This window comes from Anas platyrhynchos, chromosome 32, assembly GCF_047663525.1.
Source record: "Anas platyrhynchos isolate ZD024472 breed Pekin duck chromosome 32, IASCAAS_PekinDuck_T2T, whole genome shotgun sequence".
Lineage (NCBI taxonomy): Eukaryota > Metazoa > Chordata > Aves > Anseriformes > Anatidae > Anas > Anas platyrhynchos.
The window spans coordinates 2506429-2533195 of NC_092619.1; the positions used below are offsets into that span (position 1 = coordinate 2506429).

At 52.6% G+C, this 26767-nt stretch overlaps 1 protein-coding gene across 1 annotated transcript; it reads left to right on the forward strand.

The window, feature by feature from the left end:
- The first annotated feature begins 1596 nt into the window (after positions 1–1596).
- On the forward strand, positions 1597–23077 carry LOC140000453 (antigen WC1.1-like). Its single transcript, XM_072030339.1, has 11 exons — positions 1597–1744; positions 14923–15237; positions 15346–15672; positions 15753–16067; positions 16193–16507; positions 16991–17035; positions 17123–17479; positions 18072–18212; positions 18878–18973; positions 19692–19844; positions 22983–23077. The coding sequence occupies exons 1-11, from the start codon at positions 1597–1599 to the stop codon at positions 23075–23077; spliced, it is 2307 nt and encodes a 768-aa protein (XP_071886440.1).
- Positions 23078–26767: the final 3690 nt, after the last annotated feature.

The window sequence follows — 26767 nt, forward strand, 5'->3', positions numbered from 1 at the left end:
TCATCTGAAATAATTACCAAATGTCCCTTTGAAACAGCAGAGAGAGGCTGAGTACAGAATTACGGTTAGCCCTAATAGAGTTTGATTGTCACTTAGAGGTGCAAATATTCCCTCTGGAAAAGTCTGTTAATGGCCAATAACAAATAGGACACACAGGCAGGGATGGGAAGGTGCTAGTTACCCTTGTGTGGGGCACTGATCCATATGAGGCATCTCATCCCCAGCTGGACACTCTTGATCCATGTGGTGATCCTTGTGTGATGAAGCTCCCCTCACACACCCCACAAACCCACGGGAGCTTGTTCAGTTGGTTCAGTTCAGTGTGGCCTCTATGTGTGTGAGCAGCTGGAGTGCATGGAGCTCTGCCTGGGGATGAGTGAGGATCTGACAGTGAGCTGATGGGTCAGGAGAAAGGGAGGGTAGGGACAGGGGACATTATAGTGGGAGTCTGCTGCAGGCCACCTGATCAGCAAGACCAGCAGGTGAGGCCCTCTATAAACACATAGAAGCAGCCTCACATTCAAAAGCCCTGGTCCTCAGGAGGGACTTCAACCACCCTGGTATCTGCTGGAGGGACAGCACAGCAGGGCACAGTCAATCCTGGAAGGTCCTGTTATGCATTAATGATACCTTCCTTCTTCCATTGATAGCGGAGAGAAGTGCTATGCTGGACCTCATTCTCAGCAACAAGGAGGGGCTGGTGGGGAATGTGAAGCTCAAGGGCAGCCTGGGCTGCAGTGAAATGGTGCAGTTTAGGATGCTAAGTGCAGCAAGGAGGGAGCACAGCAGGCTCACTACCCTGGACTTCAGGAAAGAAGACTTGGCCTCGTTGGGCATCTCCTTTGTAGAGTCCCATGGGACAAAGCCCTTCAGGAAAGAGGGACCAAAGAGGATAAAGCTGCTTGGTCTTCATGGATCACCTCTTCCAAGCTGTGGTGGTTTTACTTGGGTGGGCAGCTGAGCTCCAACACAACCACTCTATCACTGCCCCTTCCTCAAAAGGAAAGGGGGAGAAAATACGACGCAAAGGGCTCAAAGGTTGAGAGAAGGACAGGGAGAGTGCTCAAAAACTATTGTGATGGGCAAAACAGACTCAGAGTAGGGAGATAGAATGTAAAATATATTGCCTATTACTAGCAAGCTAAAAAGGTGAGAAACAAAGTAAAGAAAGCCCAGAACACTTTCCCCCACCTACCATCTTCCACCTCCTCCTCCCGAGCAGCACAGGGGAACAGGGGAAGGGGGTCTGTGGTCAATCTATAGCACTTTGTTTCTGATCTTCTTGGTCACTCTCTTCCCCTGCTCCAATGTGGGGTCCCTCCCATGGGATCACATCCTTCCCGAACTGATCCTGTGTGGGCTTCCCACAGGCAGCAACTCTTCCAGAACTGCTTCAGATATGGGTCCATACCACGGGGTCCATCCCTCAGAAGCACACTGTTCCAACCTGGGTCCCCCACGGGCAGCAGCTCCTGCCAGGTCACCTGCTCCTGCGGGGGCTCCTCTCCATGGGCTACAGCTCTGGGCCAGAATCTACTCTGGTGGGGTTCCTCCACAGGCTGCAGCCTTCTTCAGTGCAGGTCCACCTGCTCCACCATGGTCTCCTTCATGGCCATTTCTCTAAGGAGAGAACTGGTGCAAGGGATCTACAAGGTGCAACTGCAGACTTCTGTGGAGAAGTCTGATGTCAGGAGAAGTGATGCAAATCCTGGTGGGGCAATGACAGAAATAGTGGGGTTGGAAGGTGAGGAGCAAAGTTGTCCATAAAGGGTCAGACTTCTCCTACCGGTCCAGACCTCCTTAAGAGACACTCAGGGCTTGCTATGTCTTAATAAACCCCAAAGTATAGCTTCTGCAAAGTCCAACAACTTCAGCTCCTGAAAGGAGACTGATGAGTCAATTGGAGGTCATGATTACAGGTTGGCCAAGGCACTTTGGAGGTGGCTTTGAGGCTGAGAGAATGCTGGCTTTGGTTCATCAAGCACAAAGACCAAACCCTGATGCCAGCTCTGGGCAGAGATGTTCTGTCCCTCATGTGAGGCTCTGGGCTATTCATCAGACAGTGGGATGTGAGGTATGCAGTGACAAGTGAAAGACAATGGTGTGATACATTCTAGCCTCTGTCAGGAGGTGCAAAGAGGTGACGAGTCCCCATTGCTAATAGGACAACATGTCTCCTCCTAGGCCTTGGTGGCAGAGAGACCTGCAATAGCCAAGGGGACAAGACCTTGTTTTTCCTGGCTAAGTCTACTCTTGCCAGTGTCCTTGTCCATCTCCACCACTGGCTGTCCTATGACATCCCACACCCGTCCCAGTTTCCCTGCAGGCTGAAAACATGCATCTTGTTTTCCTACCTTGCTTAGCACTGCTGTGCCTTCACTGATCATTCATGTACCCTCTCCAGCTGTGTCTTGAAACACAAAGGTATGGACGGAGAACAGATTCCCTCCAGGTGACCTCTGACACTAAAGCCTTTTAGCAATGTATCTTCCCTCTCATGCCCTGTCTCTGTCATCCAAATTTCAGTTTCTAGCAAGTTTTCTCTCACCATGATCAGGGTAAGTTTTCTGTGACGAAGGGAAGTTCCAACATCTCAGAAACCATCCTTCACACAGGCATCCCAGCCTATCAGCTTTCCTCTGGCCAGTCAACTGACCAGACAAAAGGAACCTCTCCATGATCTTCCAAGCAATATTACCTTCCTGCAGGCTTTTTAGCTCCTCAGAGAGACACAACCAAGCCACATGCCTGCTCCCAGTCCCTTGCCCAGCCATGCTCCTACTGATGGTCTATCAGCTCCGGAGGCAAAAGTGACCCCAGCATCGCCTCCACAGCCAGACACTTCACTTTCATTATTAAAGTCCAGGAATGAGGGATTTGAGGATTAGGTGTTCAGGTTAAGGTGTAGGGATTAGACCTTGCCTTCCAGGTTAGTGTTTGGAAAGAGGCTATGGGGAAGGCTTTGGTGTTCTGCTTTGTGAACCCATTCAGTGTTTAGGCTATGGGCTGGATTTTTGGTTATGGTTTTATTTCTGCCTGGGTGAGGGCTAGGGTTAAGGCAATTTAATGCTAGGAATTAAGGGCTGTGGATTATGGTGAGCAATGGGGTAAAAAATGGTAAGTGGTTATGTCTGAGTGGTTATGGGCTTTGTCTTCAGGGAAAGGTTCAAGGTTGGTGATTACTACAGAGGATTCATTTCAGGATGACAGATAGCACTTAAGGGTAGGCCTAGGATTTCTGGTTACTTGTTAGAAATATTGTCAGGATCTAACATGAATTTATTCCCACTATGTGTTGCAGCAGCAGTAGCCTTACCTGAACCCCTCTCCCTTCTTCACAATCTTTCCTTTCTCTTAGCCAACTCCCTCCTAACTCCCCCAGATCTCCCACCTTTATTCTCCCAGCTTTTCCCTGGCCTCCCCAGAGGAGTCACCCTACTGGGGGCAGTTTTCTGAAGGCCTTTATGAGCTCAGAGGCTCTGCCTCCCTGCTGTTGGCCAGCCAGGGGCTGGGACACAAGTGACCTCAAAGCCAGCATCCACAGGACTACAAGGAGCTGTTGTGCTCAGGAGGCCTCTTTCTAGCACACCCAGGAGCAGTGTGTGCAGGGGATGCCCTGCACAATCCCTCAGATACTCTGCCTGCCAACCAGCTCATGCTTCAGAAGGCCTTCCACACATCCAGACTCATGTTTCCACATGCAGCCTTTAGATGACAAGGGCCCAGCCCAGCCCCTGCTCTGCTGGTCCTCCCTGACACTTGCAGGAGGCCAACCCAGCTCGGCCTCCCCAGCTCTCCATACCTCCCTGTCCTCTCCCCAGCCCAGTCCAGTAAATTCTTTTCTAAAAAGTTAGTAAGTTATTGTATTCTCCTAACTCCCTCTCTCACTTCATTTTGTTTCAAAGTTGATTCCCCTGGAGGCCCAGGGATTTGTCAAGAGCTCCCTGTGCTGCTGAGCTGGGCTCCTGGGCTCCTGGGCCCAAGGGGAGCTCCTGGCAAGCGGGCAGCACTGCAGAGAGACAGCTCTGCCCAGGAGCAGCTCCTCTGCACAGCACAGCAGGGCTGGGGACACCGCCTGCAGGGGACAAGGGTGGCTGAGAGAAGGGAGGGAGATGTTAAAGGCAGTGTGGAGGGGGGACGCTGAGAGCTCACAGCGGGAGAAATCTTCACAGCCCTGAACAGGGTAAGTCTCTGGCTGCAGGGCAACGCAGCTGTTGTTCCTGGTGCCATCTCCAGATTTGCTGGAAAATCCCTCAACCTATGGGAACTTTCAGGAGGACTCTCAGAGTTTCTTTGGATAAGAGAAGAATGAGAAGCTCCAGAGCAGGGATTACCTTGCCAAAGCTGTCAGAGGGACAGGGGATGATGGTTTCTTCTTGTGGTTACAGCTGCATGCTGCGCAAGCAAGGTGCAAGCAGGGTGTACTGGGTCTGGCTGGGATGTTAACTTTCCCTGCAGCAGCCCATACACTGCTGTGCTCTGCACTTGTAGCTAGAACAGCAGTGCTATCACACCAGCGCTGTGTCTGCTGCTGAGCAGTGCTGGCACAGCATCAGTACTCTCTCTAACACTCTTAGGGTGTGGGTAAAAAAAAGCAAGAAAAGGAACATCACCAGGGCAGCTGACTTAAACCAACCAAAGGAATATTCCATACCATATGATGTCACACTCAGCAATAAAAGGTGGAAAAAGGAAGAAGAAGGGAGGGGTGGGCTCTCGTGAAAATGTCAGTCCTCCTCCCAAACACCAGCTACGTGTGTTGAGTCTCTGCTTCAAGGATATGGTCAAGCATCACTCCACTTCCACTTTGTGGAAGTAGAGAGTAATTTCTTTCCTCTGCACTTCTACATGGCCTTTATTTTATTTTTTTTCCCTTTCCCTCTCCCTTTCCCCCTTTCCTTTTTTTTTTTTTTCTTTAAATTGTTTAGATAATAATAGTATTATAATAGTATAATAATAGTACTTCCTTAATAATTATTCATTTGTTCGTTTAATTAAATTATCCTTATCTCAATCCATGAGTTTTTCTTTACTTTACTTCTTTTCCTCCTCATCTAAGGAGGGGGAGTGAGACAGCGGTTGTGGTGTTTAGCTGCCTAGCATGGTCAAACCACCACACAGGGGTGTCCAGGGGTGTGGTGCAGAGCAGGGTCCCTGCTGTGCCCCAGGAGCTGTGTGCTGGGGCAGGGCCTCTGCTGCCTGCCGAGCTCAGTGCTCAGCCTGCCCGAGGAGCTGCCCAGGGTTCTGCGGGGAGAAACTGTGGATGGAAGGAGCCCCCTCCGCCTCCAGAGGCTGGTGCGTGGGGCAGGCAGCTCACAGTACCCACAGGGTATCTCTGGGTATGATTCTTGACAAGGAAGATCGACTCCAGAACTACCTGCAGGGAAAGTACTCTTGAGAGTCTGTGCTTTCACTTTTCTGCCCTGAAGAGCAGTGAGAGAAATGCTAATGGAGTTGTCAGGTTGTGTCAGTCAGTGAGGCTGTTAGATTATTCTACTGAAAGAGACCTGTAGGTCTGTGTGGAGCCTCACAATTTTCCTCCACACAGTTTAACCTACATACTTCATTGTTTCCCAACATATTGTTAGATGTCCTGCTCAGCACCTAAAATACTGAGATACCTCTGGCCAGTGGGCACCTGAAATCCATCCCCCGTGGTTTTCAGCAGACGCTGTAGGGCAGTACTGACTCTGGCTGAGCCCACAGAGGATCTGTCTGGTCCCTCTACACCCTTAGGAAGTAAAACCGAGAGCTAGAGGCAGGAGAACTTGTTCCTCAAAAGGAAGTAGCAGTTTGTCCTCCTGAGGAGGTCTCGATGTAACATAATATATAGCTATAGGTATTGCACAGAGAAATCTCTCTAACTTGTTCCGTGTCTTTTCCACCACTGACAGCCATCCATGCCTTGAGGCTGCAAATGTCCAACAGCAGCTTCCCCACAGAGTTCATCCTCCTGCCATTCACAGACACACACGAGCTGCAGCTCCTGCACTTCGCGCTCTTCCTGGGCATCTACCTGGCTGCCCTCCTGGGCAACGGCCTCATCTTCACCTCTGTAGCCTGCGACCACCGCCTCTACACCCCCATGTACTTCTTCCTCCTCAACCTCTCTCTCATCGACCTGGGCACTATTACCACCACTGTTCCCAAAGCCATGGCCAATTCCCTGTGGGACACAATGACCATTTCCTACAGAGGTTGTGCTGCTCAGGTATTTTTCTTTTTCTTTTTCCTTTCAGCAGAGTTTTCGATTCTCACCATTATGGCCTATGACCGCTATGTTGCCATCTGCAAACCCCTGCACTACAGGACAATAATGGACAGTAGAACTTGTGTCAACATGGCAGCAGCTGCCTGGGGCAGTACTTTTCTCTATGCTGTGTTGCACACTGCCAATACCTTTTCCCTCCCCCTCTGCCAAGGCAATGCCCTGGACCAGTTCTTCTGTGATATTCCCCAAATCCTCAAGCTCTCCTGTTCAGATGCCTACCTCAGAGAAGTTGGGCTTCTTATGCTTAGTGTCACTTTAGCATCGGGGTGTTTTGTTTTCCTTGTGCTGTCCTATGTGCAGATTTTCAGGGCTGTGCTGAAGATACCCTCACAACAGGGACAGCACAAAGCCTTTTCCACATGCCTCCCTCACCTGGCTGTGGTCTCCCTGTTCATCAGCAGTGGCACATTTGCCTACCTGAAACCCCCCTCCATGTCCTCCTCCTCCCTGAATCTTTTGCTGGCAGTTCTGTACTCGGTGGTGCCTCCAGCAGTGAACCCCCTCATCTACAGCATGAGGAACCACGAGCAGAAGGAGGCAGTGTGGAAAGTAATGACTGGAGTGTGTCAGAAGCAATAAATGGCCTGTTTTCATCAGCATATCACTTACAATGTTAATCATTATATTCCCAAATGTTTGTTTTCTGTGAGTGTGACTTGCTGTTTTGTTTGTTTGTTTCTTTGTTTGTTTTTGCCTTATGATTGTGTAAAAAGGCACAAAGATTGTGTGAAAGGCACAAAGACATAACATTTTTCCCCCCCTTCATTTCAGTATATGCTTGCTTGAGTGACTCCAAGACTTGGTGAAAACAATGAGCCAGGCTCTCTGTATGTTTAAATAAAAGAAAGGACCCTGCAGTGACTTTCTTGCCTGAGATCCTTCCTCAGACACCTGTGGTGGAACTGCAGAGGCACTTGGCTGCGTGCAGAGGTGGAGGGGAGAAAAGTCCTGGTACAGCAGCATTACCAGGGAGCCCAAGGGTTTGGTCTGTCCTGAGGTGCTCTCTTCCACCTCCCACTCTCTCCTTCAGAGCCCTTCTGTTGCTGTGAGTTCTGATTGCTCTTGTTGCTTGCTCATTGTGCTGCTGTGGGGAAGTTCTTTGTCCACAGGCCAGGGTCTCTAACACAGCTGGCTCCCTACCAGCACCTCCACTGTAAAGTTCTTGAATCACTCTTCCACACATGGATGGGCATTTCCTTTAGGATGCAATGGAGTTGCTAAAGGCTGCATGAGGAAACGTGAGTCTGGACATGTAGAAGACCTTCTGAAGCATGAGCTGGTTGGCAGGCAGTGTACCTGAGGGACTGTGAAGGGCATGCACCTGGTGCTCCTGGGTAGGCTGGAAAGAGGCCTCCTGAGCACAACAGCTCCTTGCAGCCCTGTGGATGCTGGCTGTGAGGTCACTTCTGTCCCAGCACCTGTCTGGCCAACAGCAGGGAGGCAGAGCCTCTGAGGTCATAAAGGCCATCAGAAAGCTGCCCCCAACAGGGTGACATATTTTGTGAGAACAAGGAGCTGGGAGAATGAAGGTAAGAAATCTGGTGGAGACAAGAGGGGTTTGGCTAACAGAAAGGAAAGATCTGGAAGAGGTGAGAGGGGTTCAGGTAAGACTTTGAGCTGCAACACTTCCTAGGAAAACATCCAGGTCAAGCCTTGGCAATATTTCTAAGCAGTAACCGTAAGCCCTACCCCTACATCTAAATGCTATCCCTCTCTCTGCAAGGAATCCACTACTAACCTCAAACATCACCTGGCATTGGTTAGCCAAGTCCCAAACCCATAAGGCCTTACCATAAACTCTTAGCTCATTTCTCACCCTATTCCTCAGCCTTTCATCCTTTGCACTGAATTCCATGACATGATTCCTCAACAGAGCCTTGAAGAAAATCCCAACAAATAACATAGTCTCTACACTACACACAGACTAGAAACCAAAGCAGTAAACACAGGCCTCCCTCTAATACTCTGCCAAACCACTAACCCTGGAAGGCAAGATCTAATCCCTAAACCCTAACCTGAACACGTAATCCCCAAATCCTGCATTCCTGTGGTCTAGACACCTAACTGAAGCAGTTTGACCTCATGAGGCTGGGCAGGGCTTGAGAGGTCATGCAACAATCCCTTGGTCTTGGAGGAGGCAGGTGAGATGACATGGATGTGGTCAGGTCACAGGACTCAAGGAGGCAATGGGTGGGGATGTTCTGCTGAGATCAGCTGTGATTCAGGGTCTGAGGAGGCAGCAGGAAGCCCATGGCTGTGCAGGTGTGTTTCGGGGCACATTCTCAAAGCTTGTTTGACTATTACTTGAATTCTACAGGCTGGAAATACTGCACTGAGTACTTTGGGAAACTTTCCAGCCCAGATCAGGGTAATCATATGCCCTGAGCCAAGCTCCAGTGTCTCTGCAGAGGCCCCTTGGTCCTGGAATGTCCAAGGTGTGTGTCACCCAATGTGTCCTGTAGGAAAATGCACAGGTGTGCAGAGGTGGCCTGTGGTAGTGCAGTCCCTGTTGCTCTGGGATGTGTGTGGGTGTGTTGGGTTTGGTACAAACACCTGGGCTGGTTTCTAACCTCAACCCCTGCCAAAACCCTCCTTGTTTGATCTCATCCATGGAGGGCAGAGCCAAAAAAAACTCAGAGCAGTTCTCCCAGGGTTTGCCTCTGCTAGCAGGCCTTGATGTGCCTTGCCATTGCCAGCTCATGGGTCTGCTGCTGCTTGTCTGGGCTCTGTTTTTACTTTGTGGGTGGGAGGTTGTATTGGACTTACTTATTGGTTTTGTAGCAGGGACAGCTGCAGGGCTGGTGTCTGTGAGGAGAGTCCAGAAGCTGCCCCTTCGTAGACAACAGCCACTTCCAGCTGGCTCCAAAGGGGACATGCTGCTGGCCAAACTCAGCCAATGAGTAATGCTGTTTGTACATCTGTGAGTGCTTTTTAAAGAAAGGGGTTGAAAATGACATGAGGGACTAGCCGGGAGAGAAGATTGAGAAACTGAGAGAGAAAACAACCCTGCAGACACCAAGGTCAGTGAAGAAAGAGGGTAAGGTGCTGCTCCAGGTGCTGGAGAAGAAGTTCCCCTGTGGTGCACCATGTTGGAGCAGATCTCCACACTGCAGCTGATGGAAGACCCCATGTGGGAGCAGGTGGATGTGGCCTGAAGGAGGCTGCAGCCCTTGGAGAGCCCCTGCAAGAGAAGACTCTGTGTCAGAACTGTGGAGAGGAGCCCAGCTCTAGACAGCCCCTCACATTAGGGACTTTCTTCTGAGGAGAAACTTATAGCAGCCATTTGACAGATGCTGCACAGGCAAGGACACGACTCAGGATGGCATCACCGTTCAAGAAGAAATTACCTTTGGGATTCCCTCAAAGGATAGAATTCCTGTCTGTGTCACAGTTGAGTCACTGCACTGCGAATGCTGACCGAGGTCCCACCATGACAGATGCAACCTCATACTTCCCCGCAGCCACCCCTTCCCGCAGCTGAAGAACTGTCTGGATGGCCATCCTCAAAGAGTCTGAGTGAAGAGAGATCAATCCAGTTGGTGGATGGTCGTGGGTGGCATTCCCCAGGCCTCTGTACTGGGACCAGCTTTGTTTACTATTTTGATGGATGATCTGACTGAGAGGATCAAGTACACCCTTAGTACATTTGCAGATGATAACAAGTTAGTTGGGACAGTTGATCTTCTTGAGGAAGGAAAGCTTTTCAGAGGCATCTGGAAAGGCTAGATTGATGGACTGAGTGCAATCACATGACATTCAACAATGATTAAGTGCCAGATCCTGCACATGGATCATATCAATCCCATGCAGCATAGGTTTAGGGAAGAGTGGCTGGACAGATGCCAACAGAAAAGCACCTGGGTATGTTGGTCAACAGCCAGCTGAGCATGAGCAGCCACCCCCTGTCATGGGCAGGGACTCTGACATCTTCCAATAGATCATCTGTGCTTATGAGGTCACTGTCAGCTGAAGATCTGATAGGCCACGAGCAGGCCCATGGCAGGTGAATATTCCTGCGATGCCAGTGGTGCCTGAGTAGCTGACAGGCCGAGAGCAAACATGGCCTGTGCTAGATGCTGGGAGGACCCTGGTGCCTGAGAAGCCAGGAGGCCAGGAATAAGCACATGGCTTATGTAGGTCTGTGGGGAGGTCATTGGTGATCAAGTAGCTGATAGGTCAGGGCAAGGCCCATGCATTGTACCTGTGAGGCCACCGGTGCCTGAGGAGCTGGCAGACCAAGAATTGTGTAGGTGTTTGTGAGGTCATTGCTGTCTGAAGGCAGGCCAGGAACAGGCCCATGGCAAGTGAAGATGCTATGGCATCACCTGGAGCTGGGTTGAACTGAATTTTGAATTATCCTGCTCTGGAAATAATTGAAGATCAGTGAGACCAACTTCAGCCTTCAGAATAAAATTAAATTATATGTATCTAAAAAAATATAAAAGATTTATATCAAAAATATAAAAAATATATGTTTATATTTATAAATATACATATATTAAACACTATATGTATGATATGTATAAAAATTCATAACACAATGTTTAATACAATATAATATATATTATTTAATAAAATTAAAATTAAAAACAAAAATAATTATATATTATATAATATATAATATATAATATATATTGTATAATTACATAATATATAACATATTATATTATATTATATAATTATATAATTTACAATATATAATGTATAATATATAATATACATTGTACTATATATATTATATAATAATCTATGTTATATGTATAATATTGTATTATATATTATTATATATTTTATTCTTAAATAATATTATTATATTAAATTTAATTATTAATATAATATAATAATATTATTACATTAAATATTATTATTATATTTTTATCATTAAATATATAGTATATAGTATATACTATATACAATATACTATATATAGTATACTATATAGTATATACTATATAATATAAAGTATATAGTATATAATATATAATAACATAGTATAACATAACAATAAATATAATGTATTATAATACAATATGATATGATATGATATATTAGTAAAATATAAATTAGTAAAATATATATTTTTATATGTATTTATTATATGTATTTATATGTATTTATTATATATTTATTTATTTAAACTTATATATATATACATATATATATACATATATATGAAATTATATTTCTGAGAGCATTGTCCCAACACTTCCTGAACCCTGCCAGGCTTGGAGCTGTGGGGAGGCTGGGAGGCACCGCAGGGCCATGCCTGGGCACGGGGCCAGGAGGAAACCACCGTCTTCCTGCCCGGGCGCCATGTCACGTGGGCTGCGGTTTGTGCACCTGCAGTGGCAGGCAGGCTCCAGCTCCCGACCCGCCGCGGGGAATAACGGCCCCTGGGTGACACGCTGAGAGCCAGGGAGATGCCTGAGGCTCTGGGCTGCAGCTCTGCTGCCAGGGCAGGCCCTGGACCAGCTCTGGCTGCTGCCGGGACCCCACAGGAGGCTCCCTGGGGAGGGACGGGACAGCCAGCACCCCCATCATGGGGCTCTGGCCCTGCCCAAGGGCCTTTCCCAGCTGCTGCTGCCAGCACAGAGGGGGCTGTAGCAGGGGCAGGGGCTGGTCCCTTCCCAGCCTGACACAGCCCCGATGCAGGACCAGTCCCCTGGATCCCATGGCGCAAGGACAGCTGGACAATCGCACCTTGGGCTCTTGGATGCTACAGCTCAGGAGATGTTCCGTGCTCCCACAGCAGGCTGCAACGGGTGTCAGAGCCAGCTGCCCCCACACCCAGCCCTACCTCACGATGATCTCCCACCGCAGTGACGTGAGACCCGCAGTGGAGCCGTCCCTCATATATGGTCATGAAGAGCGCTGGAGAAGTTCATTGGAGAGCTGGGCTGCGTCGGAGGGGAGATAAGTGCCGATAACGTCTAAAAAGGTGCCTGCTGCTTCGATTGGCTCCTCCTGCAGCTGGGACAGCATCTGCACAGATATATTGCTCTCCCACCACCTCCACTGCCCTGTGGGTCCCCAGGAACTCCAGCAGCAGGGCCGTGCTGTCAGGGCAGGAGCCTCAGGATGGGGACAGAGGGACTCCTGTCCCCTTGGGTGCTGTGTCTGCTCCTCTGGATGCAGCTGTGCAGAGGTAAGTACCAGCTCCCTTGTTCCACAGCCTGGGGCCAGCGGGCACCAGCGAGGTGATTGGGATCCCTCTGGGAGTAGGGTTGTTTTCCAGGCACCACTGAAATGAGAGGCAGAAGTTATGGGCACGGGCAGATTGCCACTGGGATAGGAGGAGGGGGTTATAAGGACTGTAGGGCAGCAAATATCCCTGGAGTGCTGGAGCTGGGCACCTCCAACCCAGTACAGCCCATGGGGAGAGGAAGGACCCCACCACCACCCCAGGGAGAGCCCGTGGGGACAGGGCTCCCACTCTGGGGCCTGTGATTCTGCCTGGGCAGGAGGCACTCACAGACCCCCAGTGTGGGGCTCGAAGCTCTCCTGACCCTTCCTGTGTTGCTCTTTGAAGGGGCTGCAGAGGTGAGGCTGGCGGATGGCGACAGTCGCTGTGCTGGGAGAGTGGAGGTGAAACTTCATGACGAGTGGGGGACCGTGTGTGGCAATTTTTGGGACAAGGATGATGCTGCAGTAGTTTGTAGGCAGCTGGGCTGTGGTGTTGCCCTTGAAGCTCCTCAGGTTTCATATTTTGGGCCAGGATCTGGCCTGTTTTCGATGATAGATGTTTTATGTTCTGGCAATGAATATGCCCTTTCTGATTGCCGACATGAAAGATGGTCTGAATCCTTCTGTTCACACAATGTGGATGCTGGAGTGATATGTTCAGGTAAGGGCTCAGTTACTTCCCGACCTTTTGGGTATTGTGCAGGAGGAGGGACCTGGCTATGTCTTCAGCATGCAATAAGTGAATGCCAGATTATGGCCATTCACGTTGCAGAGCTGGCCCTGTCACTGCTGGTGTTCCCTCTATGTGGTGAAAGCCCAGTGAGAGCCCAGCCCAGGTGACCAGAACCAGCTCGGTCCTGCAGTTGGAGCAGCCAAGCCTGGGGAGGTTCCTGATGCTCAGAGAGGAAAGCCCTCACCCTTCCCCATTGTGCTGCCTGGTTCCCATCTTTCTCTTCCATTCACCCAGGCCCTGTCTGGCAGGCTGGTCCCTATGCCAGGGGAATCTAGAGCAGCTCCCCCAGCCACCAGCAGCCTCAGGGAAGGGCGTGCAATGGCCCAGGACTTTTGGGTTGTACCCCCAGCAGACAAGAGAACATTGGCCAAAGCAGAGGGGCTGCTCAGAGGGCAGGAGCAGTGGGCTTGGGCAGAGGAGCAGGGTGGCAAGTGGCACCTTGTTTCTGTCCCGGGGTCAACCTATGAGAGCCAGCCCCTGGAGCCATGGCCCCTCCATGCTGTGCTGACCCACAGCCCAGCGACTCCTGCCTGCCCTGTGCCCCAGAGGGGGCTGTGCCAGCACCTCCTGGCTCTCCTCGGTGCCTGCCCTCACACCGGGAGCTTGTGTCAACCCACGGCTGCTCTCTGCCTGCTCTCCTGCCCTCTGTCTGGCTGGTGGCTGGGGACGTGCATGCCTGGCACCACACTGTCCTTCCCTGAGGACATCCCCCCCTTTACCTGCTCCCCAGATGTGCCCCATGTAACAGCAGCTCCCCAAGAGCCCCAGCAGCCCCTGGGAAAAAAGGCGCTTTTTGCCAGATCCAAGGATTTCTTCTAACTGGCCTGAGACCAGAACCTGGCCTGGGGCAGAGCAGGCTACAGCAGCCCCCAGTGCCTGGGCCCATTTCCGTGGGTCCATGTGCTGCAGGTGCTGCAGTGCCGGGTCGGGGGCCTGGCAGCCCAGGGGATCCAAGAAACAGTTTATTTGAGCAGTGACCGCTGCTGGGGGTTGGAAGAGAGGGCAGCCCATGGGTGCTGGGCTGGATTCTGAGGAGCAGCAGGGGGGGGCTGACCTCTTTGTGCCATCAGCACACCCTGAGAGCTGCTGGGCTGGCCATGGGGCTCTGTGTGTGGCCACCTCAGGGATGAGGTGGGAGGTGGGCATGGAAGTGCCAGAGGGCTCTGGGAACTCACAGGTCTCCTTGGTTGCTCCAGGATTTGTGCGGCTGGTCGGAGGGGACAGCCCCTGCTCAGGAAGTCTGGAGGTCTACGACAGGGACCAGTGGAAAGCTGTCTGTCACTCCCACTTTGGTGCCAAAGCTGCCGAGGTGGTGTGCAGGGAGCTGCAGTGTGGCACAGCCCTGTCTGTCCATGGGGCAGCTCAGCTGGGAGAAGGGGCCGGTCCTGTCTGGGACAGAGAGCTGCAGTGTGTGGGGAATGAATCCACCATCCTCTTCTGCCCCTGGGGAGCCCCCAAGGACAAGGCCTGCACCCACAGCAATGGCACTCATGTCACCTGCACACGTAAGGACTTGGGGTGGGATGATGGCCACTGGGGTTGTGGTGGGGGAAGGAGAGCACGGCAGGCACTTGGTTGTGCTGGGTGGGGGACAGGTGGGGTGAGGTGGTGGTCTGCAGCTCTAAAATGAGAGTGCTGCAGGAGGAGAAAGGCACGCTGTCCCTTTGGCCTCTCCTGCAGCCCATGTGGGAACAAGAGCACAAATGTGGCCTCTCTCACCCTCCTTTGTTGCCAGAGTACACAGGGTTCAGGCTGGTGAACGGCAGCACAGCGTGTGAGGGCAGGGTGGAGGTGGAGGTGCTGGGGACATGGGGGACGCTCTGTGCCTCCCGCTGGGACCTCTCGGATGCCCACGTTCTGTGTCGGCACCTCGGCTGTGGCTTTGCTGAGTCCATTCCTGGAGGAGGGCATTTTGGGAGAGGAACCGGCCCTGTCTGGAGAGACTCGTTCCACTGTGACGGGACTGAAGGCCACCTGGGGCAGTGCCCGGTGACTGCCCTGGGGGCTTCGCCGTGCTCCCAGGAGAACGCTGCAGCTGTCATTTGCTCAGGTGAGTGCTGGGCAGTGCTGCAAAGTCCATTTGCCCCTGGTGTGTGACACGGCCACACAAATTTGGGGAGCTCATGGCAGAGCCTGGCTGAAAGTCTGCTCTCACCAGGCCTAACTCACCCCATGCCCCTGCGGTTGGTGGGCGGAGGGAGCCGGTGCGACGGGCGCGTGGAGGTGTTCCAGCACGGGACGTGGGGCAGAGTCCTGGATGAGCAGTGGGACATGCAGGAGGCCAGCGTGGTGTGCCGGCAGCTGCAGTGCGGAGAGGCAGAGGCAGCCTACACCCCCGTGAGGGCCGAGCGAGGACAAGGACCTGTGGGGCTGCGTGGGGTGCGGTGTGCAGGGCACGAGGCTGACCTGAGCCTCTGCAACACCTCCTTGCCTGAGAGCACACCGGCAGCAGGGATCATGGAGGATGTGGGGGTCGTGTGCCGGGGTGAGTGGTGCTGCACGTCCCTCAGGTGCTGGTCCGGGAGGGCAGCCAGTCCCTGAGGGTCGGGGTTCTCCCCTCTGCAGGGAGCCGGCGGGTCCGGCTGTCAAATGGGGCCGGGCGCTGTGCCGGGAGAGTGGAGATCTACTACCAGGGGCTCTGGGGCACCGTCTGCGACGACGCCTGGGACCTGGCCGACGCCGCCGTCGTTTGCCGCCAGCTGGGCTGCGGAGGGGCCCTGGAGGCAGCTGGCTCTGCTCGGTTTGGGGAGGGTTCCGGGCAGATCTGGCTGGATGGCGTCAACTGCTCCGGGGCCGAAGCTGCTCTCTGGGACTGCCCTGCCGAGGCCTGGGGGCAGCACAACTGCAGGCACAAAGAGGATGCGGGAGTCGTCTGTTCAGGTCTGTGCTGGGAATGGGGCTGGGAGCTGGGGCAAGTGAGGTCGGGGTGAGGGCAGAGCCAGGTAGGGCCAAGGCCATCAGTGGCTGACATCCAAGGACGTCCCTGGGGACTTTCCTCCTTCCAGAGTTCATGGCCCTGAGGCTGGAGAACAGCGACGGCTGCTCCGGGCGCCTGCAGGTTTTCTACAACGGGACATGGGGCAGCGTTTGCTCCAACTCCATGACCACCGAGACAGTGTCACTGGTGTGCAAGGAGCTGGGCTGCGGGAATGAAGGGGACCTGGAAACAGATTCTAACTATGCTGAGCTGTCTGGCATCACGTGGCTGGATCATGTGGAGTGTGGGAAGAGCAACAGCTCCTTCTGGCAGTGTCCCTCTGCTTCCTGGGATCCACAGTCATGTACTGACCGCCGAGAAGAGGCCAGTATCACCTGCAATGGTAAATCTGAGCCATCAAGACACCAGGTCCTGTTCCCCACTGGGTATGGTGAAATGCAGAGAAGGAACCCAGAGGGGCTTTGACTTCCTGCATTAGACCCTGTTGCTACTGGTACACAAAGGTGACTTCAGCTCTTGGAGCCACCCATGTCCACCAGCAGCAGTCAACAGCCGGGCTGCCAGCAGCCCCTGGGGGATGCAGAGGCAACTCCAGTCAAGGTCTCAGAGGAGACCATGCAGGGCTTTCAGGAGTCCCCCCTCCAGGGACAGCCTCCTGCTGCTCTGTGAATCAGGGACCCTGTGGGGCCGAGCACTTGGGTCCCCCCTGCAGTGCCGTGTGTGTCCTGAGTGAACAGGGTTCTGCTGCTGCCCTGACCCAGGCAGCATGGGGACGTGTGAGCTGAGGTCAGCTCTGCTCTCTTCTGCACGACCCCCAGAACAACCCTTTTCAGCCCAACTTCTCTTTCCTTTGGGACATGGACAGAAAGGCCACAGGTGGCTGCATGCCCCAACTCCACCAGCTGCACAGGTAGGGAGCTGCCCCTGCATGTGCCCCCCTCACCTGGCAGGGCTGTCCCAGCTGCCCCGGTGCCATGGGACATCGCTGCCTCCCCAGACAGGGAGAAGATCCGTGCTGTGGGAGGCAAGGACGGCTGCTCGGGTAGAGTGGAGATCTGGCACCGCGGCACCTGGGGGACGCTGTGTGACAATGCCTGGGACATGCGGGATGCTGAGGTGGCATGCAGGCAGCTGGGCTGTGGCCCCGCGCTCTATGCCCTGGGCCAGGCTGCTGCTGGAGAGGGGACAGGCCCCATGTGGCTGATGGAGTGCAGGGGGACGGAGCTGTCTCTGCAGGACTGCTGGGCCCAGCCAGGGGACAGCGGTGCCTGCCAGCATAAGGCAGATGCGGCTGTGCATTGCTCAGGTGAGCAGTGGGGCTGGGAGACATGGCTGGGGGCTTGGCAAGGAGCTGGCTTGGGTATCTGCCGCTGCTGGCCTGAGCAAGGTTGTCCCTGCAGAGTGGGAGGCTGGTGGTGGGTGGGGAGCAGCCTCTGTGGGGCTGGATGTCCCAGCACATCCCCCGGTCTGCCTGCACTGTCCTGTGAGCAGCCCAGAGCAGTGGTGCTGGGCCCTGTCCCTGCCACCCTGCCCAGCCCCAAAGGAGGGACAATTCAGGTGGCACATGCTGGAGTCATCTGCCAGGGAGGCTGCCTGGTGCCACAACCCCAGCCTCTCAGCCCAGCTCTCCTTCTGCTCCCCTGCAGCTGCACCCAGGACAGCAACACCCCCCCCACAAGCAGGTAAGCTGTCCTTCCCCAGGGCTGGGGCTGTCCATGGCCACTCTGTGACCCACAGCCAGGGGAAGGGTCTCCCTGTTGGGCTGTGAGATTCCTAAGGAGTTGAAGGAGCTAGGAGAGATCTGTGATATACCCAGTAGGGTGGGAGCTGCCCCATCACCCAGCCCTGTCCCCTCCCAGCCCCTGCTGCCTTGTGTGGTCAGCAGTGGCATGTCCTGCCCCCGACCTCTGTCTGATGCTGCCCCTGCCATGTTCCTGCCCATGCAGATCCCCCACGGAGCCGTCCAACCACCAGCAGTGAGAGACTCTCGGTGCCTGTCGTCATCTGCATCATCCTGGGGGCCCTCCTCTGCCTGCTCCTGGCCCTCCTGGCTGGGCAGGTGCGAAGCGCCAGGGCTCGGCGCAGAGGTGGGTCCTTCCCCAGTGGTCCTGGAGGGGAGATGCCTCCTGGCAGGGCTGGGGGTGCTGGGGTTGTTGGTGTCCTGGGGCACAGAAACGGAGCTGTGTGCTGCCTCCTGCCCCATGTGCTGCCCCACTGACTGACAGACCATGGGGCACCAACATCAAGGGGTGGAGAGAGCCCAGAGCCTGAGGCATCAGTTCTGGGGTGAGAAGAGAAATGTGAGAGTTGGGCTGCGTGAGACGGGGAGGATGCACTGCTGGCAGTGATCTGGGCAGCTGTGGCAGAGAGGAGCATGGGGCAGCGGAGTCCATCACCGTTGTGTCAGCCACCCCCCAACAGGGCACAGGCTGTGCTATTGATGTATGGGGCATAGATGGAGCAGCTCCATGGGGAGGGGAAATGATGGAATTGGTGCAGGGTCTGCACTGGGACATGACCCAGGGACGAAAGGGGCACAAGGGCTGTCTCCAAATGCGAGACTGATGCTGCCCCAGACCATCTCCATGGGGATGCTGCCCTCCCTGGGGATGTGGTTGCAGTGCCAACACAACACAGAGGGGCTGTGCTGTGGGGACAGCCTTGTGCTGGCCCCGATAATGGGTCTGGGGGAGCCCAGTGGGGTCCTGTCCCTCTCTGCCCATTCCCAGACCAGCCCTGCCTCTGTCCCCAGGCTCCAGGAGAGCTGGGGAGCCCTTCCCTGAGGCCGTGTACGAGGAGATCGCTTACAGCCTGGCGTGGGAGAAGCAGGCGAGGTTCAGTCTCTCAGGTGGGTGCAGGTAACCTGTGGGGGCACATCTGCTGTGTCCATTCTCCGTGTCTCAGACCAGGGCTGTGCCCTGCAGCTCCTGCCCATGGTCCCTGAAATGGTTGGACCATGGGGTCCGTGGGAGAGCATCCAGGTGTTGGCCCCCACAGAGGAGCTTCCTCCACACCATCTCTGCCCATCCCAGAGGGGACAGCCCCTTTCTGCTTGTCCCTGCACCTTATTGAGAGCCAAGGGTTAAGCAAAGTGCTGTCCCAGGGCAGCTGTTGGAGTTCCTCTGAGAATTGTCTCTTTCCAATGAACTGGTCTCCTCCCCATGCACCCCCAGCTCTGTGGGTGCCCATCCCCAGCAGTGCTGACCACCAGTCAGGGCAGCAGGGCTCATCCCACAGCACCCACTGCAGCTCTCTGCAGCCTCCTTTTCAGAGGGGTCCCTGACCCAGCTGCAGCCCTACCCCAGGCACATGAGGAGGAGGATGGTCTGGGGCCACACCCAGGGATAAGAGCGGGGGTGGGGGGGGGAAGGACTCAATTTCTCCTCCCTGCAGACAGACCAGACAGACAGCAGTGCCACCGAGTGTTATCAACAGAGCTGGTTGCATGAAGGCTCTGCTGTGACCCTGACACCAGCAGCATGTCAGCCCTGTGTCCCACACACCCTCCCATCCTCTGCTCTGCAGGACATCTCTTCTCATTGCCACCACCTTCCCTCTCCTTTCAGATGTCCCTGTCCTGCCCGGAGGTTACCCAGCAGATGGCTATGATGATGCTGGGGAGGTTTCTGACCCTGGGGAGGATCCTGTCCCTGGGCAGAGGGACTGGGAAGTGCCCAGGACACCAGAGGAAGGAGATGGGCCTACGGATACAGCCACAGGTGAGAGGGCAATGCAGCACTGCCACTTCCTAGGTGCCAATCCCAGGCCTAGGAGAATCCATGCCATATTGAAGGCCTGACCATCCATGGAGAACCTGTCCTGGGATATTTTGTGGGGGCTGGGAGAATGGGCCGAGTGTCTCAGGCTGGTGAGGACGAGGAAGGTGATAAACAGCCCAGAGGGGTACCCCACAGGCCCAACCACAGCAGCCTGCCTTGATGCTTACAGGGGGAAGCCTGCACTCCCGGAGAAGTGCTGGGGTCCCTGGAGCTGAGGGAGACACCTCGTCACCTTTCCTGGGGACCACGGGCTATGACGATGTTGAAGAGGTGTCTCAGGCATATCCCCATGAGGACACCGAGGGTGTGACACCACAGCCCCATGCACAAGAATTCCAGAGCTCCAGGCCAGCAGAGCCCAGCTCTGCTGAGCAGCTGGGTGCAGCCGGGAGGGAGGAGAGCTCAGTGCCACTGGGAGAGCCGTGAGTGCCAGGGAATGGTGTCCCTTTTCCAGCAGTCAGCAGACACACATGGGTATTTCCCCTCTTGGTATTCCCCTGTTTTTATGCTGTGTGTTGGTATTTCCTCATATTAAAACCCTCTTCCAGTCTTCCCTGCCCAGGTGTCAGGGTGTCTCCCTGAGTCGGATGGAGGGGAGAAGACCTCAAAGATGCAGCATTTGGGAAGGGGCACATCTTAGAGCCAGTAGGATCGGGGTCTGGCTTTGGGGCTGACAGAGCCCCTGGTCCCTGGACACTATTCCTACTGACAGAGACATTTCCGTCCTGCCAGCCACAGGCAGTTTCCAGACAAAGTGGATCTTTGGGAAGTTCCATGAGACACTCACTGGCATTTCCCACCCTCTGCTGCCTTGGGCTCCCATGGAGGCCAAGGATGCCTGCCCAGCACCCATGGGCAGAGATACCTCAGCTGCAAGACTTGAACAGGGAGATGTCTTGGACCCTTGGGCAGGACTTGGCACCAGCTCCTGCTAGTGGGTCCCCACAGCCCTCAAGCTCTTCCCCAACAGGCTCTTCTGCTGCAGGCTGGGAAGTGCTTTTGGTAGTGGGATGGTGGGCTGGAACACCTATTGGAGCATCTATTTAATCCCTCTGGGTCATCTCTCCTGGCTGTGTATAGTCTCCTTTGGGTGAAGAACTGTCTGGAGGGCCATGGAAGCCCAGCGGGTTGTGGTTAATGGAGTTAAGTCCAGTTGGCGTCCCGTTACAAGTGGCATCACCCAGGGGTTGGTACTGGGGCCTATCTTGTTTAATACCTTTATTAATGACCTAGATGAGGGGATTGAGTGTACCCTCAGTAAGTTTGCAGACGATGGCCTGAGCAGCCATTCCTGCAGCCTCTGCCCATGCTGCCCACAGCCCCCCAGCTGGTGGTGCTGCTCTGTAGAGCAAGGGGGCTGTGGTGAGTGGAGCCGTGGGGGCACTCTGCAGGGCCATGTTGGTCAGGCTGGGGAGGCAGAGCCAGCTGGTGGGGGGCACTGGCACTGACTGCCTCCCACACAAATGGTTCCTTGGCCATGGATATCTGGCACAGATAGGCGGCCTTCTTCAGAGTCAGAGACTCATGGAATACTCCGAGCTGGAAGGGACCCACAAGGGTGACCCACTTCCCATGTCAGATGATGCACAAGTGACCCACTTCCAACGTCAGGATATGTTTTGGGGTGATTCACTGTATTAAATCCATGAAATTTCACCAGAGGTGTAACAAATAACTCAGCAGAGAGCTTTCCCTATGCCTGCTGTGTTCCCTGGAGTTGCAGAGCTCTCCTTTGCCTGTTCCCACCCAGATTCAGCACCTCAGGGTGGTTCCACCTGGGACGTGTCCATGCTCTATGGGCTTCATGTGCTACTGACTCCCTGGCACACACTGTTCCTGCCAAGCGCTTGGGCTCTCCTGACAGCTTCCCCTTTCCTCCAGAAAGACGCCTGCCTGCCATCTTCCCTCTTGCCTCTTGCGTACAGAGGCAGGTGAATTCACTGTCTCTGTAGTGCTGTCCAAGAACAAGGAACAATCACAGGTGCAGCCTGGCAATGCTGCACCCTGGCAGTGCTGATGTGGCAAGACCCTTCTCCCCTCCACCTCTGCAATCTGCCATGTGCCCCTGAAGCTCCACCACAGGTCTACAAGGAAGGGTATCAGGCTGTGAGTCAATGCATGGTCCTTTCTTTTATTAAAATACACAGAAAGCCTGACCCACCATTTATACAAAGCCTTGGAGTCACGTGAGACAGGTACATACTGTGTAGGAAGGTATGAACAATGATATTTCTTTGTGGGAAACACTATGAGAAGTAAAGCAAAGTAAAAAAGAAAAAAATAGAAACAAATAGAAAGATTTCTGGGTATGTATACAGTTAACATTAAGAACACAGACAGTTTATTCCTTCTGGAAAACCTCCAGTCATCAGTTTCGAAACTGCATCCTTGAGTTCCTTGTTCCTCAAGCTGTAGATGAGGGGGTTCACTGCTGGAGGCACCACCGAGTACAGAACTGCCAGCAAAAGATTAAGGGAGGAAGAGGACATAGAGGGGGGCTTCAGGTAGGCAAAGAAGGCAGTGCTGAGAAACAGGGAGACCACAGCCAGGTGATGGAGGTATGTGGAAAAGGCTTTGTGTCATCCTTTGTGTCATTCCCCTAGAAGGGGGCTTAGCTGCCTCCCCGTGCCTCACAGAATCCCACTGGAGTTGGGATTCCTCTTCCTTGGTTCAGGTGGGTACAAACCAGGCAGCATGTAAGCTGCTTGTCTCAGCTTTCAGCACTTTGAATAGAGACAGAGGCCAAAAGGGAGCTGTTCAGAGGCAGACACCAGGTGATATTGGAGATGGCAGAGTGACATCTGAGTGACATTTGAAGTGCCTAATTCCTCTGGGCCATAAACAGAGATTTTATTATTGCATGTACAATATAATATAACTGTAGCCATTGCTCAATAGCAAAGAAATAAAAGAAATAAAAGGCATGCTGTGACCTGGTTGCCATCACTGGTACGTGGTGGGACCACTCCCATGACTGGAGTGCTGCAATGAATGGTTATGGGCTCTTCAGAAGAGTCAGACAGAAGAGAAGGGGTGGTGGTGTGGCTCTCTATATTAGGGAGTGTTTTGATGTTGCAGAATTCAAATCTGGGAATGATAATGTTGAGTACCTATGGGTCAGGGTCAGCGGGAAGGCCAACAAGGCAGGCATCGTGGTGGGGATATCTTATTGACCGCCAAACCAGGATTAAGAGACAGATGAGGCATTCTACAAGCAGACTTTGAGCTGTTCAGGACACTGGTTGGCAGAGTCCCTTGGGAGGCAGTTCTGAAGGGCAGAGGAGTCCAGAAAGGCTGAGCACTCCTCCAGAAGGAAATCTTCAAGGCTCAGGAGCAGACTGTCCATCCCCATGTACCCAAAGATGAGCCAGCATGGAAGAAGACTGGCCTGGCTGAACAGAGAGTTGTGGCTACAGCTTAGGAAGAAAAAGAGAGTTTAGGACCTTTGGAAAAGAGGGCAGGCCACTCAGGAGGACTATATGGATGTTATGAGGCTGTGTAGGAACAAAATTAGAAAGGCCAAAGCTCATCTGGAGCTCACTCTCACTACTGCTGTTAAAGATAACAGAAAATGTTTTTATAAATACAGAAACACAAAAAGGAGGACTAAGGACAATATCCATCCTTTACTGGATACAGGAGGAAACTTAGTGACAAGAGATGAAGAAAAGGCTGAGGTGCTTAATACCTTCTTTGCCTCAGTCTTTAGCAACAAGACCAGTTGTTCTCTGGGTACCCATCCCCCTGATTGGTGGAAGGGATGGGGAGCTGAATGTGGCCCTCATAATCCATGAGGACATGGTTGGAGACCTGCTACAGCACTTAGATGTACACAAGTCAGTAGGGCTGGATGGGATCCACCTGAGGGATCCCATTCCTCATCCTCCTGTAGAGAGGTGGGCATTGGTCTATTCTCCCACGTGCCCTTTTATAGGAAAAGGGGCAATAGGCTAATGTTGTGCCAGAGGTGGTTCAGGTTGGATATTGGGAAAAACTTCTTTACAAGGAAGGCAAGAGGAGCCTGGCCAGGAGAGATGTGAGATTTGGGGGAGGAAAGAGGAGCTTGGATAGCAGAAGGTAACGATTTTGGAGAGGTAAGAATATTCAGGTAATGTTGATCCCACCGTAAAGCTGACTTAAAGCAGTCATGTGAGGCCCTTAGCCTATTTTAACCTGTTACATTAATACCTAAATCTAAATGCCACTCCACACCCTGACAGGAATCCACTGCTCTAATTTTTGACCACAATATCCCTTGAAGCCAAAATTAGTCCATCACCCCTTTCCATTACCTTTCTTCTCTTGCTCAACCTCATCCCTGCCCTTAACACTAGCATTAAAATGCTCTATTCAACCCTAGTCTTCTTGCAGACCTAAACAAAACCCTCAACCAAAGAGCTTGCCTATACCGTAACCACAGACCTGACACACAAAGCAGAACACCAAACCCTCCCACTAAACATCTGCTTAATCTCTCACCCAGAAAGGTTTTCCACAGTCCCTAATGCCATTCATGAACAACTATCATCCAAAGCCTGTCTTCCTGTGCATTAACCTTCTCACCTTTAACCCTTATCCTAACCCTTAAGTTTAGGTTCTTGTTCCCTTTGGGAAGGGCAGGAACTGTGAGATTGCTATGCAGTCACATGGCATTCAAAATGAATGTGAGGGGCCATGGAATTGATCAGCTTCTAGGCCACAAGGAGATGATGGGTGAGAATGCTCTGATGAGCTCAGCTGTACCTCAGGATCTCCCGAACCAGAAGGAGGAATTGGCCTATGAAAGGGAATGTGAGGTCACTTCTGTCTCTGCAGCTGATAGGGCAGCAACAGGAAAGTGTCACAGAAAGGGACTGTGAGGTCATTTCCGTCTGAAGTAGTTGACAGCTCACACTTCTACCTGGGATCTGTACTTTTCAGCTGATAACTACCAGTGGTCCTGGTAGGCCAGCAGAAGGCACTTGGTTGGCATGCTGACTGTGTGATCCCCTCTGCCTACATTCCCAGGAGGACCCAGAGAGAAATAAGGCCCAGATATGGGTTGTCCTGTCCCGTCTACTTGAGTCCATAACTGGACAGCAGGAGGCACAAGGCTTGGGTTTGTCTACACAAGAAGCTGCAAGGCCAGTAGCAGGCCCATGGTTTGGAAGATGCTGGTGAGGTGACTTGGGTCTGGTTGGCTGACAGGCTGCAAGAAGGCCAATGGGTTGGGATGCCTACTTTAGGACAGGTTTCCACCCATGTGGAACATTCTTTGGTGGTAGGAAAGAGCAGGAGAGAAAAACCTGCCAGAAAATGCACCTTGGAAGGTTGGCTCTGGCCATGAAGAAGACAAAATGTCCCTCAAAGAGTTGTGCTGTGGTGCTAGAGGTCACCCAAAGAGTGTCTTTGATCAGACCATGGCTTTGTGTTTGAAGGAACAGCTGGTGAGGGTTGACGAGACATCGGTGAAACCACGGAAATGCCAGGATGTGAGCAAGGTGGTGAACAGAGATGGGTGTCTGCAGCCTTCAGGGAAATAGGACAAAGTGTGGGGCAGCACAGGGAAGTCTGGAGGTGACAAGGAGGTTGGTGCTGGCAAGAAGAGAAGGCCCCAGCAGCCCTGACATTTTTGTCCCCTTGGATAGAGCTTATGAGGAGATGAGATACAAGGGGGATCATTGCTTTCTTGAGACCCTGTGCAGAGGCAGGGTGGTGTAATACCATAGTTCTTCTTGAGGCATCACACTGCCCACCATATCCCACAGACCCCCAGCAAGAGCCCAGAGACAGACATGGGAAAGCAGGAAATTCCCTTCCAGTGGCTGGAGTCAGGACCTGGCCCTTTTACTTCAGCACAATAAACCCAGACTTTTCTCCGCACAGTGCTTTGTGTATCTGTAATCATGGCCTCCAATTATCTGCCCAAACAAGTCCCTGAGGAGAATCTCCTGGTAACAGCCCTCAGTGGGGCCCATTAATACTCCAAGTCACTTCAACTTTTCCTCCTGACTTTACTTTCTCAAGCAATTGCATCATTCTCCTCTCAGTATGTGACATTCACAAACTGAGCACCAAAATCCACCATGGAACTCATTACAATGCAGAAACTTCTAAGCAAACATATGTCTTGCATAGTTTAATTCATGTCTTCAAGACTAGGACAACTAATTGGAGAGCTTTCATGCTGTAGTTAAGGAGGAAGATTTCAAAAAGCACCTAATAAATACCTCTTCTAATTTTAAAGGATGAATTCTGTTGCATTTCAGTTTTGAGCATCTTTCTTCAATTGATATTAATCCTGGGCTTCTCCTGTGACAAAAGGAGGAAAAGCAGACACGAGGTTTTACAACCTTGCTCCTCACCACCCCAACCCTGACACTTCTCTCATTGGCCACCTGGTGCTTGCATCACTTTTCCCTTACACCAGACATCTGCACTGAAGTCTGCAGCTGGATGTTAGAGCCCCCTTGCACCAGCTCCCACCTGCTTTCCTTAGTGACCTGGCTGCACACAAGCACAGAAGGGTTTTTCCTTATTTTAAAACAATCAACAAGAAAGCATGCAGCAATTTTCCAAACAGCAAAGCAAGCTCCTCATCTTGTATGTCTCCAGTCAGGCTTACCTCACTGGTTTTAATATTAAGTAAATTTAGTGTTTTATACTGATTAATAGGAAAGTATAGGTATTAAGATTACTATTATTCCATATGATTTTAATTCAATGATAAATGATGAGGAGCTTGCTACAGAAACAATTAGGCAGACTGTTAATCGATGGGCAAGCTTGAACTCAATGCATCTCAAAGCAGCAACTGGGTCAGTGAGAGCAGTCTGAATGATCAAAGAGTAAGGGGAGGGCAAAACAGGAGAACCATGGGAAGT

What these genes read in the sequence shown, in the direction of transcription:
- LOC140000453 (XM_072030339.1), top strand. Translation starts at nt 1,597, where the DNA reads ATGGTCTCCTTCATGGCCATTTCTCTAAGGAGAGAACTGGTGCAAGGG. An exon ending in GGCCAGTATCACCTGCAATG is followed by an intron (nt 16,508 to 16,990) that starts GTAAATCTGAGC and finishes GGACATGGACAG; the next exon opens with AAAGGCCACAGGTGGCTGCA. An exon ending in CGCCAGGGCTCGGCGCAGAG is followed by an intron (nt 18,213 to 18,877) that starts GTGGGTCCTTCC and finishes CTCTGTCCCCAG; the next exon opens with GCTCCAGGAGAGCTGGGGAG.